The following is a 16742-nucleotide window of genomic DNA, read 5'->3' on the forward strand; positions in this document are numbered from 1 at the left end:
TATTTCATATTATCGCAAGGAATTGTCATTTTTATATTATATGTATTCAAAAAACCGTGATTACTTGCTCAACTTTATGTTGACAAACTATGTATTTTCCTGCATGGCAGGTAGCTTTTTGGGATGAAGAAACAAGTTAAGAAATATTTGACCTTAGGTTGCATGATGAATTAAAGACTTATTTTTTTTTAATTTTATTGTAATGTTTATTTCCATGAGACAATGTTTGTGCTTTTGCGTACTCGAATAATATGAATTTAATAATTTAGATATTGACACGTGTATTTATTTTAGTGTCTTTTGAGCTATGATACAATTATGTCGCGTCCCGGCATATTCCGCCGTAGGTTGGGGTGTGACAAGATTCCTGATTATTAAATAGTTCTTCTTTATTATACATATATGTACACACACATAAATATATATATATATATATATGTGTGTGTGTGTGGGGGGGGGGGAGTTTAAATCCCTTTTTTTAGCTTTTCATTTCATTATTGAATTCTTTATTAGTATTAGAATATTTAGTGATCAAATTTTGATTTACAACGTTTCATAACGCATGATTGGCCAAATCATTGATACAAACAATATCCAATTACTGTTAGAATGAGTTTTCCAGTCGTCGGTGGCTTACTCCCTTTTCTCTCTACTCTATCTATGAAGGCTATGAAGGAATTCGTTCATAGAATGCTTGAACAAGGTGATAACCAAAAGGAATTACTAATTAACTTAATAAAATTGATATGACTGCTATAGATGGTCCAATACTAAATAAACGAGTATCTCCTCTAGATGGAAGAAGATTCTCTTTGAAAAGTAATTTGGTACCATTTGCTATAATTACTCTATGATGTAATTGCATAATTACTCTACTTGTGTATATAATTACTCTACTTGATTCTCATGTTTAGCACGTTAATTTCATTTGTATTTGATCCAAACCCTATGTGTGTGTATAAATTCCGTATATACATACATACATACATTCATATATACACACACACACAACCATTCCCCATGGCCTCCATCCTCCGCCGCCATCCAAACTATCGGTCCTTTGCCATCTCCGGCGCCGTCCGTCAACAAAACGACACGGTTCCGTTCACTCCTATGCCTCTCGCTGATGTCAAATCGGCAGCGGAGTCTATGTTTGATAATATATATATATATATATATGTATGTATGTATGGATATACATATATGTATATATGTATGTAATATATATATATATATGTGTGTGTGTGTATGTGTATATATATAATAATGAAGAACTATTTAATAATCAGGAATCTTGTCTCTTAAGAAAAAATGCATCCTAAACGCGTCTCTCAAGACGAATTTTAAAAATCTCTTTTTTTCAAGAATTTGAAAATATGGACGGAAAATGTATGAATCATAAAAAAACAGTCTTGAGAGACTGTATTTTGAGAAAAAAGTTTAGGAAAAATTTGAACTTTTGCTCTAACATTTCAAAATAATTTGGACTTTACCTTAATATTTTCCCAAAGTTAGTCTGCTCCGTAACTTTCTTTAAATATTTGGCCTGCTCCCTCATAATTATTATCTTTTTCCAATACGTCTCTAGAGTTAAAATTCTATAAAATTCTTAGGAAAAAAGGGCTATTTTGTGCTTTCTCCCTCTAGAAAGGGCTATTTTGGGAATTTTCCCAAAAAAAACTATACTAATGAAAAGACGAATTGGTCCAATGGTAATCTGATGGTTTTTTTTATATGAAGTCATGAGTTCGAGTCTCGTTTATGATAAAGTGTCACCATCGTGAGCCTTCAAGTGGTAAGTTTTACCTGGAATTAGTGATGAGCCGAGTCACCAACGCTGTCTGCGACCACCAGCGAAGACGACCTTTTACTAATTGGTGTATTCAGATGGTCTGACTTTGTTGATCATTAAATAAAAAAAGAAAACAAAAACAAATTTATTAGTTTGTCTACTCTCGATTCTCGAAATCCCCTTAGAATAATTGTGGAAAACATAAACCAAATACTCCCAGTATCCTAAAATAATTTCTCCCTTTAAAATTATCTAAGTTTTTATTTTAATCTTGAATCACTAACGTGTACCACGTCTATATTCTTAGGTAATTTTATGATTGTTGACCGTTTCATAAAAAACGTCTATATTTCTAAATTATATATATTTATTATTGAATAAGTGAATAACAATTGTATAATATCAGGGCCGTCTCTAAGAGCACGATGGTCGTCGTGGGCCTTGCACGAGCTATGAAAATGGGCCTTAAAATATATTAAAAAGAAATTAAAACCTCATATAATATATGAAATATATTCAAAGATAATAACTTATGGGCCTCAAACCTCGATGGGCCTTGTATGATTGCCTAGTCTGTACATGCTCTAAGACGGCCCTGTATAATATTTTGGTTACATTTTCTAGAATTATATATATTATTTATTTAGAAGGTGGGTTTGTGAGTCAAATAAGGCAAGAGCAATAGGTTACTTTAGTGCTAAGCTCACAGAATTATACCAACAGTGTGAAATTGCACTCAAAACTAGAATAAAAAAGAACAAAAATCATGGGTCGATTTTTTTTGAAGTGCTCAAGAATCTTCAACAACAAAATGCACAATTATTGCTAATTTAGCATGCTTACCATTACATGCTCCTGAATATATATATTCCAAAAAACAGTCAGTTATTATCATTACAAAAGAGTTTTTTAAACTAACTATTCATATAAATTTGCATATGATCTTGAAGTAGCAAGGTGCATTATTATAAAAATTGAGAGTGCTTGTTTCGGGAGTAAACAAGTTCAGATTATAAACTAGTGTAGCTATGCTAACGTTACAGTCAAAATATGTATAAAGAGTCCCAACCCACCTAACTTATTTGTGAATTTGTGACGATATAACTTAAGCTGATGTGTTTTCAAAGATTTCATATCATAAACTATTATGAAAACTACCAGCAGTTTTGTTTTTTAATTTTAGAATTATAAAATATTCCAAAAATATTTGATGATATAGAAGATATTTACTATTTACATTATTGTGATTTTATAATGTCGTTTTGTTTTCACACAAGTGTACAACTTAAGAAAACATAACCGGCACAAGACAAGCACACAAAGTAAACCACAATAACTCTTATATCTTAGTTAAAGTATTGTGAACAACCATCAATATCATGATCAACACGGCTATATGGTGTACTCTTTGTTTACATTCACTCTGTCACATGTCAATATCACACTGCACTCCACTCCCCTCCCCTCCCCACCCCTCCACTTCAACAAGAAAATTTTCACTCTCTGTTTCCCTCACTTTTTTTAAATAAAATAACAACTTTATATTCGAAGTGGTTTGCGCGGGATACTCACGCTTTCTTCCGCTCTTAGCCCCCTCCATGAGGGGGTGGGTCCCCTCTTCCATTCTATGTCGCATAGTCATTTGAGATGGGAAACGTGAACCATACCGCATAGTCTAATCATGTATAATTATACTAGTTTGAGACCCGTGTATTACACGGGGAATTAATGAAAATTACAATATTTAAACGTTAAACAAAATATAATCAATAACATAATTATCATATATTGTTAATGCAATTACAACTTTCATTAAAATTACAGGAATTTCAAAGAAAAAACATTACGCAATGAGTTTACAAATAAGAAAAAATTTCCTTGTACACTACATTTGTGGTTGTATTGTTCAGATTACCTTGTTTATCAAGAATCAGAATCTTGAGCCCAAACCTGCTTGTAACTCTTGACAAGGCGACATATAGCTGTCCATGTGGGAACACAGGTTCTTTCAAGTACAAACCAACCCTAGCTTATATGCCTGTGCGGCACACGGGTTGAAAAAATAATTTTTTTAAACATTATTAAATATAATCTATGAAATTTTAAAAATCAAAATAATATGTAACCAAGTAACTTAAACATAGCATAAAAGAAGGAAAAAATATAAAAATTTATTGCAATATTCTAGTTACTTGTATACAACATTTGATGTTGTATTTGATAAATTATCATCACTATCTAGAATAATATCTTTGAGATCGTCTTGTCTTGTGGCTCTTGATAATGCGACGTACAATTGACATTGTGTAAAAACTGGTTTTTAAAAAATAAACCAACTCTTGATACAGATTATCCTTGACTTTTGTTTATGGTCATTAGAACATATGCCAAGCACCAATTGTCTTCTTTTTAACTTAAGAGTGAAGTTTTTTTTGCCTTTTGTGTATCAAACCAATTATAGGAATATAATGACGATCACCAATGTTACTTCCCGATACAATCTCTGCTTGTAATACATCTATTCGATTTTTCAATATAATCTCTACAAACTAAGGCTAAACCAACCATCAAGAATATGGCATGCATTGGGACTCATCATTGGCTGCAAAGTCGGGATAAGAAAACATCAGATTTTATTCTTTTAGGTAAAGAAAAAAAACATAGAATCTGAATCTGATTGGTGGTTGGAAGGAATGTTTTGGATACCTTAACACAAAATGTGCCTAGACATAAAAATAGGGAACGCTCCTATGAATGAAATCTAGACATAAAACCATTTCCTTTAGTATAGCAGTAAATTAATAATTAGGTTAGTGTAACATGGAGTGTACCTGAATTCCAAGTTATCAGTTGTTGTAGCCATGGAGATGAAGCGATGAAAGAGTAAAACTGTAATTTTGATTTCGAATTGACCAAAAGTCTTAAAATGCCCATTTGTAAAAATTTGGCACGTATCAAAATACTTAAACATTAAATTGCTTCTTTTAGACTCGTAGCCAATATAATATTTGATCTGTTACAATGTTGAGTTGTCACACCCCGACCAATGAAGGCGGAAACGTCGAGGCGCGACATGATTGCTCATTGCACAACGACACTATAAAGTTACAATATTTAAACAACTCATTTAAATCCATATCATCATTACAATTGTTCATACAAAATGCCAAATAGATAGATAAACAAATAACTTGTTCTTTCATATTCTAATATCCTAAAGCCAAGATGATAAGTTTCTTCAAGTAATCCAATCAAGCTAACATCAAACCTGTAATATTGCATAAAATAGAGTTTGTCAACACAAAGGTTGGTGAGCAATTTTCATAGTTTTGGACAATAAGTATATAGTATGAAATCCACAACTAGTATATGAAAACAATAAATAATAGCAACAATTTAGATAATAAAACCGTCAATAAGAATACATTGACGACAATAATTAAATCGTTAATAAGAATACATTGACGACACCTTTCTATATGGGGATACCATATATACTCGGAATTAACGTATGATCATACTTTCATGAGGCTACCCGCCTTAGCATTCAAGAGGCTACCCGCCTTAGCATTCAAGAATTTGCACATAATCATGTAAATCATATAACACCAAATCGAGCATTTATTTAAGAAAACATATACAATAAGTGTTGTGGTTTAAGACTCAAGTATAAATCATTTGATTTGAATAAGTTTGCAATGTCACCCCCAAAATAAAAGATGGAAAACGGGGGATGAAAAAATACTCACATTAACAAGTAACTTGAAAGATAGTGTCGTGAATAATCGGAGAGATCGGTTTAACGAGTAAGACCTATATTAAACGGGTCTTATGTTAGTAGGTAGTCTTGGAAGGGTTTAAAATAAAATACATGACAAATAAAGTAAATAAATAAAGTTTAGGATTTAAAATGTAAATATTTGAGAAATTAAATAAACGAGTTTTGTAAAATAAGTTTACTCAAAACCGGGTCTCGGTATTCTATTCATTAATTTTTTTCTTTTTTTTACTCAACCTATGTTAAGTAATAATGTGGGTTAAAATGCAATATTGCAAAACCCTTGGTTATAAGAATACCAAAATGAGGTTTAAACGAGTGTTCGGGTTTGTCGGTTCGAGACTTGATAATTGACCAAGCTCAAATTTAACTTCCCAAAATAATAAATGTTATGAGATAACTCAATAAAATCAAAATAGACTTAACTAAGTATGTAGTTCTATTGTGAAGAACCTTAATGTTCGTTAAGCGAGTATACAACTTTATCGGTCCGAACTTGTTATAAGATCAAGTTGGTTACCGACATGCCAAGTATGTTTAGAAATTAACTAAAATTGATTTAAAATATAATCTTGAAGAAAAATATGAGTTTTGGTGGCTAAAAACACACTTGTGTATCTTAAGCGAGTGAACTCGGTTTAGTTGCGGTTTTTGGTTCGGTCCTTGACTCGGAATAAGACCGAGGATGGTTACCACATACCCAATTACCATGGAAGTTGTAAAATAACTTATAAATAATAATACTCAAGTTTTTCATTTAAAAAGTTAACAATAAAGCTTTTAAACGAAAGTTCGGTTTTTGGTTCGGTTCTCAACTCGGGATGAAACCGAGGCTAGTCACCACATACCTAATACCATGGAACTTGACAAATATGAACAATAAACTAAAATATGCAGAAGTTAAGCAAGTATAACAAGTTATATGGTTAGATTTGGTAAATATATAAACAAGGACTACAAAGTCCTCCATGTAACCTTGCCTTACTAGCCCGACATTTCAACTGGCTGAGACCGGAGAAATGAAAGACCGAAGGTAAACAAGGAGTGTATATTATATATATGTTGTAACATCAAGCTTTAAGTATCGAGAAGTTAGTTAAAATGAAAGATTAGCTTAGTTTGACCTTGAGAGTCAAACTATGAAGAACAACCTTAGAATTCAAGAATTTGAGAGAGAAATGAGGAAATGAGCAAGCACAAATGAAGAAGATGGGTGTGTATATATATGGTAAGTTGAATGGGTCTTTCATAAAGGGTGTTTCATGAAAATGAGTTGGTTATAGACTCAAGAAAGCACAAACTACAAATGGGTCTTTCAAGTCTTCATTTTGGTAGTTTTAGTCCCTGGAGTTCGTTTTGAGCGTTTTCGGGGCATTTTAAGAACCGAAAAGGGTGTTTTCTTTTGAGATCCGACAACTATAAAACAAATATATAACATAAAATTCATCTTTTTGATAGTATCGAAAGGTTCGGGATACAAAACGGGTCGGGTTTACATTAAGAATACAAGTATAAAATAACCTGAAATTGACAAGTGTCACATGAGTTATACCAAAATTACCCTTCCGGTCAAAAACCGCAATTTGGCAAAAATAAACAGATTGCAACAAAATCTGACCCGTTAAAAAGCATTGAAAGAATCTGATCTGTGATCCTAAAACTACCAATCGATCTGTAGACGTTTTCATAACATTTTCATTGCTAGCCATATTTATGTATATTACCATAATAATATACAAATATAAAAAGATTTGAGAGGGTGTGTGCATTAAAAATAGATTTTAAGTTTGACTCATATAACCCGTTTGTAATAAAACAAAACCCAAACCTACCTATTCAAAACCAAATGGTTTGAATTGCCACATCATTATCAAGATTTCAAGAATTCGTTACCTGAGATCTGAATTTGAAGAAGCAAAGGTAGACAAAAATTGGTTAACCGATACACTCACTTTAAGATTCCACTGTGGAACCGAAAATACAAGCTTGCGCATACCTGCCATTGTAGTAATCTCAAATTACTTGAAACAGTCTTCATATTTTAGGTATTTCATCAAAGTTCCAGTTTTGCAATGCATGATCCCTTGTAACTTGAATAAATAATTAGATAATTACAATGAGAAAGTGAAGATATAATATAATCAATTAATCTGAAGTTCACGTTGGCAACTATACTTGCTCCACTAACAGCTTCAGCTTTCTTTGCAACCACAAACTTAGTAGACGGTAATCTCTCGGTGAGCATCAGAAGCATTCCAAAAAATCAAAAAACAAATAAGACTATAGTTTGGAAATCATGGTTCCACATTATGATGCTCATATATGAACAAACCTTAATGTAAAATCAACAATTTTTTACTCCTCATGGCAAATCAAGATTTGAGATTCATATAACTAACAGTTGACCAAATCATATGGATAACCCCACAATCTCAAAAGCAGCTTGAAATTTGAGAATTTTAAATCATCGTAATTTGCAAAATGCAAAGTCTAGAATCTTTACCTTAGAGTTCCGTTTTTAACCCGCTTGTCTATGTCGCCACTCGCCCTGCACATAAATTTGTATACATGATAGAACAAAATCACACATATATATCAACTAAAATTGTAGCTTAATCCAATAATGTTCAAACATGCTGGAATAGATTTATCGGTTGTAACGCAACTATGATTACTTAAATGAATATACTAAAAAAAAAACATAAACTTGAAGTAACCAATGGTGGTCGATTGAGCTTCGGTGATGGCTAATTGAGCAGCAACGACGGTCAATTTAGCAACAGTCAGATAAGAAGGGGCAGAGTATTAGGGTTTTATTGAATGCTCCTAAAGCGTTTGAAATTTGAATGCTGAAGAAAGAGAAGAGTGAAGATAAACCGCCTACTTTATGACTTGAAACTTTCATAGGAAGTTTTGTGACGTGGATGCTCTATTTGTTTGACACAATAGCAAATTGAATGCGGTGGCGATGAAGGAGGCGACGGAGGTGGCGATGAAGGAGGATACGCCGGCAGCGATGAAAGAGGTGCTAGCGGAACAGAGGAATGGCGATGGCGTAGCTGGCCGGTGGCGATGAAGGAGGCGACGACGGTGGATCATGGCGTAGGTGACGGCTAATATGCTAGAGAGAGATTAACCAACTGGAATTAGGGTTGATGAAAAAAAAAAAGAATGAAAAAACTGGATCTGGTTATTTCTATTGGAGCGGGTTGAACCGAATGAAATACTATTTTATGAAAATGAGTTAAAATTGATGAGAGTGGTTAAAAAGATAACAAGTGACATCACCTAGTAGTTATTTATTAGTATAGATAGATAAGTAGATTTAAAGCTAAAGAAAATCAAAATACCAAAACTTGCTTCCAACTAACACGTATCTTTAGATATTCTTGACTAATAAGAAAGTTAAAAACAATAACACTTAATCTTCTCCTTCCTTCTTAATTTAACTTTGGCGAACTTATAATATGTGCATAAATGGTTGTACGCAAGTTAACAATATGCACGCTTCCGTTTACACCCAAAGTGATGAAGACATCATTCATGAGTGGACACCCCTGACAACATGTCATGTCAGTCCTTGATAAGCTCGAATGAATGAAAGACAGGCACGTGACGTCAAGGATGCTAGTAGTCATCATCCTCGTACACTTGATTTTCCAATAACTTCCCAAAAAAGGAAAGTAGTGTGAAATGAGTTGTAGATAGTATCCTCGCCCATCATCGTAGCTTCCAATATGTCAAATTTTATAAGATACCTTTTGTCACACATAAAACTGATTTAATAATATACATTTTCAACTTTCAAGCTTAATCAATAATTAGAGAACGTGTGTGTGTAAATATACTATGTATTTCAAGTATGATACATTAGATTATTATTATGTAATAGTATATATAGTCACATCTCTTTCTCTCTTATATTCAATGATGGAGTCAGGACTTTGCTTTATGGTTAGTATTTTTCGGTGTTTGACTTTCTAGTAACCCGACGCCAAAACTTTCGTGTTAGTTTGGTGTGGGTCGGATAATAACATACAATATCAAAACAAAAGTATATTATGCTGGAATTGATGTACAATAAAACACAATGTTATTTGAAACAAAAGAGTGCATTTTAGTTCCGTGCGGGTTTTCACTATTTGAAAACAACCCACTAGGTTTTTTTACAACGTTCATAAAGTACTCTTTTTGATTTAATAGATGTAGGAATCATTCATATATATAATTATTACTTATTCGATTACACAAATGCATCTTCACGTGTTTTATTGGGAAAAAAATAAACATATACTCAATGCTTGTCTGTCTTTACAAGTTAAAATGTATTTTGAGTTTAACATTTACTCTAAACAATACTATTTTTATTTAGTTACAAATTATATAGATTTTGCGAAAAACCAATCAGTTCAACTTTTGAAAAAGTTTTGGGTTATTGGCAAATGGCCTGTTATACGTTTTACACAAACCGTAAAAAAGAAGATGGGTTTCGGTTCCTGCCTCCACCCCTACTTAAACTACCTACACACATGTGTTTATATATATGGTTTTCACGGTTATCTATTTGAAGTTAAATTTTGATCAACCATGCACACATATAGTTTAAACAAAAATAGTTGAATAATAGAAAACAAATGAAACCATCTATCATATTTTCAGAATTTCAGTCGATGATATTTTAATATTTAATTTTAATATGACTAAAATCTCACTCTTATATCTCTTTCACATAATTAATCTTTAAGGTCATACTATTTACAAAACCTAAAAATATTTTCTTTATTATTCATAACTATTAACTTATTTCCTTATTAAAATTTTTAATTATTATTATTATTATTTAAATAAAATAGAGTGATGGGAGTATGCACCGAGTAATAAATGCCAATGAGAAGTGAAAATAAAGGGAAATGTCGGAAAATGAAAAAGTATTTGTAATTAGTAAACAAGTGCATACAATTTAATTTTTGTTTTGATTTTCTTCTCTTGTACTTTTTGGCTTCTTTGGTAAGCTGTCAGACCCATATATTCAGCTTCATTCATTCAATCACATATAATAAATGTGCTGTGTGTATAAAGTGTGTATAAACAACTTTTCATATTGATTTTCACGTTTTAAGTTTGATTTATTCAGGAATCATCATCAAAGAGGAAACCCATTACTGTAGAAATTGAAAATCTATTGAGTCAAGTTTGAATCTAAGACCTTAAGATCTCAAGTTTTAACCATCACTAGACATATCCTTTTATCTTTATGTCATTTATTAGTTTCTACAATAAGATGTTTGTATTTGCTAAGATCATTTTTATTCATATTACTAAACTGACAAACCAAAAAAAATATTATCATATCAATATCAATAACCGTTAACGTTTTGTTGCACAAGATATATTTTTTTGGCCAAGTGATTCGGCTTTATTTACCAAATATAAAAACTTAAATACATGGACAGGATAGTTGCAATGTAATATATTTTCAACTGTGATTAATATATAAATGAAACAAAATATATAATCAAATGAATTGTTAATATAGGAGTAAGTTTATCATAAGAATTTTTTGTTTGGATAATCTCAACATAAATCACCCCCTCACAACTTTTTAAGAAATGAAAAGGTTGTAGGTGAATATTAATTAGTTACAGCTTTAAGAAATGAAAAGGTTGTAGGTGAATATTAATGAGTTACAGCTTACATCATCTTACAGTTTGTTGGGCCTTAGAATAAGATCAAATGTTAACAAATGGGTTTGTATTTTGGCCCAAAAATGGCATGAAGTTTGTTTGGGCTTAAGGATTAAATGTAAATAAATATTCATTTTTATGAAGTAAATAAAACAGTCACATGTGTAAGTTGTAACTTGTAACATCCATTGCCACCGATCAGTTTGCCTCCTGGTCCAATAGCATGGGATGATTGTTAAGGCTTGAGATCTAAGGCCTCAAGTTCGGACCAACACCGAAAAAGATCAACTGTTTACATGGCACGTGCCTCTGAATCGTATACCAACACCGATGACTATTTCGGTAAGGGGAGTAGTATTACCAAGGAATCTATGTGCCTTTCGGGATAGGAACCCGGAGAACAGCGAACATCTGCTGATGTTTTGCATGGGTCAAGATACCAATAATTGGCAGCTTTGGTTCTATATTGGAGCTGCTAGAATATCCAACTAGATTACAATTGTCAAAAAGTAATGGTGTTGCAATACAATCGATAATTGCTATAACTTTTTGGATCCTATGGAAAACGAGGAACGGAACAAAACGTTATAGCAATGTTTCACCTTCTGTCAACAAGGTTACTGCAGATAGTAAGTCCTCTTTCTTGTGGACAAGAATCGGGCCAAATTATCAAGAATCAAACGGCCCAAGCCCCAAGTGGAGTCCGTTTAATTATTAAAAGTCCCTTTGTAGTGTTCTTTTGTTTCTCGTTTTGTTATCTTTGGCTACACAACTGTATCTTTTGGATATGCTACAAAACACAGATTTGCGAGTTTGAAACTCTCAAAACACCAAGGAGGGTCACGTTAAGCTACAAGCTCTTTGGCGACTTTTTTTTTTTTTTTTTTTTTTTGTAAAAGTGTAGTATGTAGAGTTTACACAATTCATAAAATAGAGTCTGAAACAAACATGCCTCTATGTTGTGCAATTAAAGTCAAATGAACTTGTGACATCAAATGATACATCTTATGACACCCGAAAACCAAACAAGCATGTCCATGCATGATTCCATTAGGCTGAGGGGTGTGGAGCGCTAGAAAGGGCGCAAGAGGCCAGCCGCTCGCGCCCCGGGGCGCGAGCACCACACCACCGAGGCGCGAGAGGGGCGCGAGCGCGGAAAAAGAGGCAGGCGCAAGAGGGGTAGCGGCTGGGGGTAGCGTGAAGGCTTCTTGGGTTGCGTAAATAGAGCCGTTGGCTCATACTAATGTGTATTAAAAAAAAAAAATTCTTATTCCTCTATATATATTCCTCTATATATCACATATATATTCCTCTATATAAACCAATACATACCACACCCAAAACCATTCTCACATACCACACCCAAAACCAATATCACATACCAATATCACATACCACACCCAAAACCCAAAATCACCCTATCTTCGAAACCTTTTTTTAAAAACATGGCTGGAAATTGGTACCCAAACCTAGATTCAGATTACAGTTACGACGATTTATGGTCGGCACCAGACCAACCGATGTTTTATTCGGGGTCGCAACAATCATCCGGCTTTCAACCATCCAACATACAACCGTCTCCTAACTTTGTTGTTCCGGAGACACAAGAACCAGAAGGTGAAGCTGCGGGACAAAGAAGACGCGTCCACCGGAAAAAACAAGTTGCAACGGACGGGTCGGGTTCGGCTTCGACCGGAAGGACGAAACGGAAAATCACTCCGTGGTCATCGGATGAGAAGGAAGCCCTGTGTCGGGCTTGGATAGTCACTTCTGAGGATTGGCGTTGCGGTAATTGTTTTAACGTTTTTAATAAAAAAGTTAAATAAAAAAGTTAAATGACTTACAAATTTATTTATGCATTTTGCAGCGGACTACCAAAAGAGCAAGGTCTTTTGGACAAAGGTTAGGGAGACGTTCTATTCGCTCGTTGGGAGTACAGAGCGGAACGCCGATATGATTTCGGGTCGGTGGACCGAAATCAGAAAATTTGTCGGCTTGTTTACTAATCTGTTCAACAGGAACGCCGGTCGTATGAGACCAAGTGGCAGTGACGATTTGGCGGTTTATAATTTCACTGTCGAAGAGTGGAAGCAGGAGTGCCTGCGGAGGTATGGGACGGTGAAGACGTGGGACGATGTAAAGGTGTGGGAGAGGTTGAGAAGGTGTTCTAAGTGGGTTGAGCTGGTGGCGCCGGACGTTGATGCGGAAGTAGGGCCGAAACGGACTAAAACTAGTTCGTCTGGAGCGTACAGCACTTCCGCCGGGTCGGATTGCCGGGTTGGATTCGACCTAAACGTTGCGGGGGAGGAAACGTCTTCACCGCCGAGGAGGCGGCCATTGGGAAGGGACGCCAGGGGGAAAAAACCGGCTGAGGGGGAAGCCGTAAACATCACCGATCTTGTTGAATCCCTCAATAAATTCAACAAAACCATGGAGGTGGTCTCTAATGACAAAAAGAAAAAAAAAAGAATGAGAGATTTGGACTTCCTTACAAGAGACTTCAGTAACCTAAATCCGGTCGACCAAATGCTGATGGAAAAACAAAAGGAACGTATCCGGAAGAGGTTGATCGAAGAAGACCAAGCCGAAGAATAAGAATAATGTTTTTTTTAGTACTTTAATTTTTTTTTAGATATTAATGTGTTTTTTTAATTAATGTGTGTTTTTTTAAATAATTTCTTGTTTTTTTAATAATACGTTTTTTTAATACATTTATAAAAAAATAAACCGCTCGCGCCCCCTCTCGCGCCCCTCCACACCATGGCCCGGGGCGCGAGCACCACAACCAACACCCATCTTATCAAGTTTCTCTCTCTGCCACACGTCACAATATTATTGGCTGGCGCCCCCACTCGCGCCCCCTCTCGCGCCCCCCACACCCCTCAGCCTTAGCAATGTTACTTAAAACATGCTTTGCCTGCTAACATGTTCACACCTTTACTAAAGATCTGGCATGCCCTTACCAGTTTTAGCATCATATGTCTTCTCCTGCACCAGCTCTATAGGCGTATCTTTCGGCCCCGCTGTTGCAAAAACACCAAACCAATATTATATAACTTTCTGTGTAATATTAACTCAAAACATTTACAAAATAGAAGAATACCAATTGTCGGGCGTGGAGTAGTCCTAATTTTTAGAATCTCTAGACGAGGAATAATAGACCCAGATGCGCCTATGCCTCTTGAAACTCTTACTTTAGTACCATCTTCTTGATACCTTATTCCAACCTTACAAGGCTGCCTAAACGAGAATAACTACAATAATCATCTTACTATACCAATGTTATATTAAAGTTGTTCACGGTCTTGTTTTGATGGTTTTCAACTAAAACCATGAATCAAACTGTCAGTAACAGGTTTTCATCGTTGTATACCAAAACCAAATCAAACTGTTACAAACGCAAAGGAGTGTGCATAAAAAACAAAAAAACCAAACCGAACCCAAATCCACTAACTTTATTTTATCACTTTTATGTTTATTTTTTTAATGTTAACTAATTTATAAAATTAATAAATGTTGCAGCCCAGAAAAATTAGACCCATATGTGTAAATTAATCAGTTAATTAACAAAAAAAAATAGAGGCAAATTCATAATTTTGGGTAGGGATATGAATGAAACAGAAAAAACCGATTCGTAACCGAGATAACCGACACCAAACAAAAAGCAAGAGTTTGGTCGTTTGTCTGAATATTCAGCTCGGTTTTGGTTTTGCATGCAACTCAAACAGGAAAATCGAGACAGAATTTATGGATTTTCATTTTTAACTTTAAATAATAAGTAATTAATAAAAAATTAATAAATAGTATAACCCAAATATTTTTAGCCCAAACGCATAATAATCAATTAGCCTTAAGTTATTATTTTGGGTCAATTTCATTTTCAACCCAAAAATTTCAAGCCCGAATGATAAAACCAAAAAAAACCAAAACCGAACAATTTTCAAAAACACAAATATGAAATATTCGGTTTTTGGTTGGTTAGAGCCAAAAACCAACCCAAACCGAGCCATGCACACCTGAAACTACCTGGCTTCAGTACAGTTTCAAAGTTTGGGCTTATTGGATCAAGGATGAATAACTCTAGCCACATTTGCGGTTTCACATTAACACAATGTAAACTGACAATATTTTCTTAATTAAAGTATTCATACCCTGTAACCGGATCAACAATCTGAACATTTGAGACATGAAGAGGGGCTTCTACCGTAAATATCCCACCTTCATGTCCTTGCCCTTGCTTTATATGCTTCTTCACCTGCAAATATACAAATTCATGTCACATTAAACGTCACATATCTATATAAAAACAACAGTAAAGATAGAGTAACAGTAACTACAAAGTTCTTTCCTTCAACAATAACACGATTCTGCGATCGAATCACACGTTTTATAGTGCCTGTTTCGCCCCTATCTTTGCCCCTAATAATCATCACCTGTAACAAACCATAACATAACAATGGTTTAGGGTGCCAAGTTTTATTGTTTAAGAACAATAATAATACAATATATATTATCGTTTACATTATCTCCTCTTAAAATCTTCCAGTGATGTATGAGCTTCTGAGCTGCTTTCCATCCCATTATCTACCGGTCTGAAATGAGCTTGCATCAAACATTTAATAACAAAATGATTTATTGACAAAATGTATATCATTTCTATTCCTGTTATTCTAAATTAATAATAATCGAATTATCCGAGTAATGAAAACTTAAATCTAATCAGGAACATATATCCGAGTAATCGAAAATGTGTGTGCATATATATATTTATACACAAATCGATACATTAACAGAAACGAAGCAGAGGTTTTAGGGTTTTACCAGTGATTCCGACAAAGACGCGGCTGAATTGTGAAGAAGATGATGATCCGTTAGGTCACCTAGGGTTTCTTGACGGGTTTAAGATACGAAACGGGTTTTTGACTTGTTTTGTGTAACTGGGTATTTGTTATTCAAGATCAAATAACCCGAGTATGGGTGGTGTAGTTTTGGGGGGTGGGGTTTAAGCTTACCCGATTGTTTGGGTTTCCGTCTATGCTGTTTTTAAGTTGGACACTTGACCTGAAGCAACAAATAACTCGAGACGGTTGAAATCTCATAATAGATAGACTCGGAATAAGCGATGTTAAAGAAAATACGATAACACGAATTCCGTCTAAAGGCAATCATGTGAACGTTACGAAGATTTGCTGAGCGTTCAACACCAAACTTCTGTCATGACCACGCTCAACCTTATCGTAGGGCTCCTCAAGAACTGTCAAACTCGATTTTGTAAGATCTTTACTTAGCCTTTTAGTTTTCAATGCCCAAAAAGGCATAACTTAGTGCTTTTTTAGTATATTTGCTTTGAATAAAATCATTGAAAGTTTAAGGAGTATTTGATGTTTGTGTATAGGTTCAGATGCCAGCCCATGTACAAAACAACACCATTACAATTGGACATCATGCAACAAGTGAGTTAATTGTGCGCCGATGTTGATCAAATTAA

The 16742-nt window shown here is 34.3% G+C and overlaps 1 protein-coding gene across 2 annotated transcripts; it reads right to left on the bottom strand.

The window, feature by feature from the left end:
* Window positions 1-14184: 14184 nt before the first annotated feature.
* LOC143611008 (uncharacterized) lies at window positions 14185-16156 on the bottom strand. Of its 2 annotated transcripts, none has more exons than XM_077085339.1 (6): window positions 16076-16156; window positions 15776-15856; window positions 15592-15687; window positions 15406-15509; window positions 14358-14494; window positions 14185-14277 (listed from the first exon to the last, which is right to left on the bottom strand). In XM_077085339.1, the coding sequence occupies exons 2-6, from the start codon at window positions 15833-15835 to the stop codon at window positions 14195-14197; spliced, it is 480 nt and encodes a 159-aa protein (XP_076941454.1). In that variant the 5' UTR covers window positions 15836-15856; window positions 16076-16156; the 3' UTR covers window positions 14185-14194. The 2 variants fall into 2 exon arrangements, with proteins under 2 accessions (XP_076941454.1, XP_076941453.1); XM_077085338.1 differs by having other exon boundaries at window positions 15776-15846; window positions 16076-16111.
* Window positions 16157-16742: the final 586 nt, after the last annotated feature.

The sequence above is a fragment of the Bidens hawaiensis genome, unplaced genomic scaffold, assembly GCF_021521415.1.
Source record: "Bidens hawaiensis isolate Kalapana, Puna unplaced genomic scaffold, B.hawaiensis_p1.1 tig00029000_1, whole genome shotgun sequence".
NCBI classification, from domain to species: Eukaryota; Viridiplantae; Streptophyta; class Magnoliopsida; order Asterales; family Asteraceae; genus Bidens; species Bidens hawaiensis.

What these genes read in the sequence shown, in the direction of transcription:
- LOC143611008 (XM_077085339.1), bottom strand. Translation starts at nt 15,835, where the DNA reads ATGGGATGGAAAGCAGCTCAGAAGCTCATACATCACTGGAAGATTTTA. An exon ending in AGATTTTAAGAGGAGATAAT is followed by an intron (nt 15,688 to 15,775) that starts GTAAACGATAAT and finishes GGTTTGTTACAG; the next exon opens with GTGATGATTATTAGGGGCAA. An exon ending in TACTCCACGCCCGACAATTG is followed by an intron (nt 14,278 to 14,357) that starts GTATTCTTCTAT and finishes TTTTTGCAACAG; the next exon opens with CGGGGCCGAAAGATACGCCT.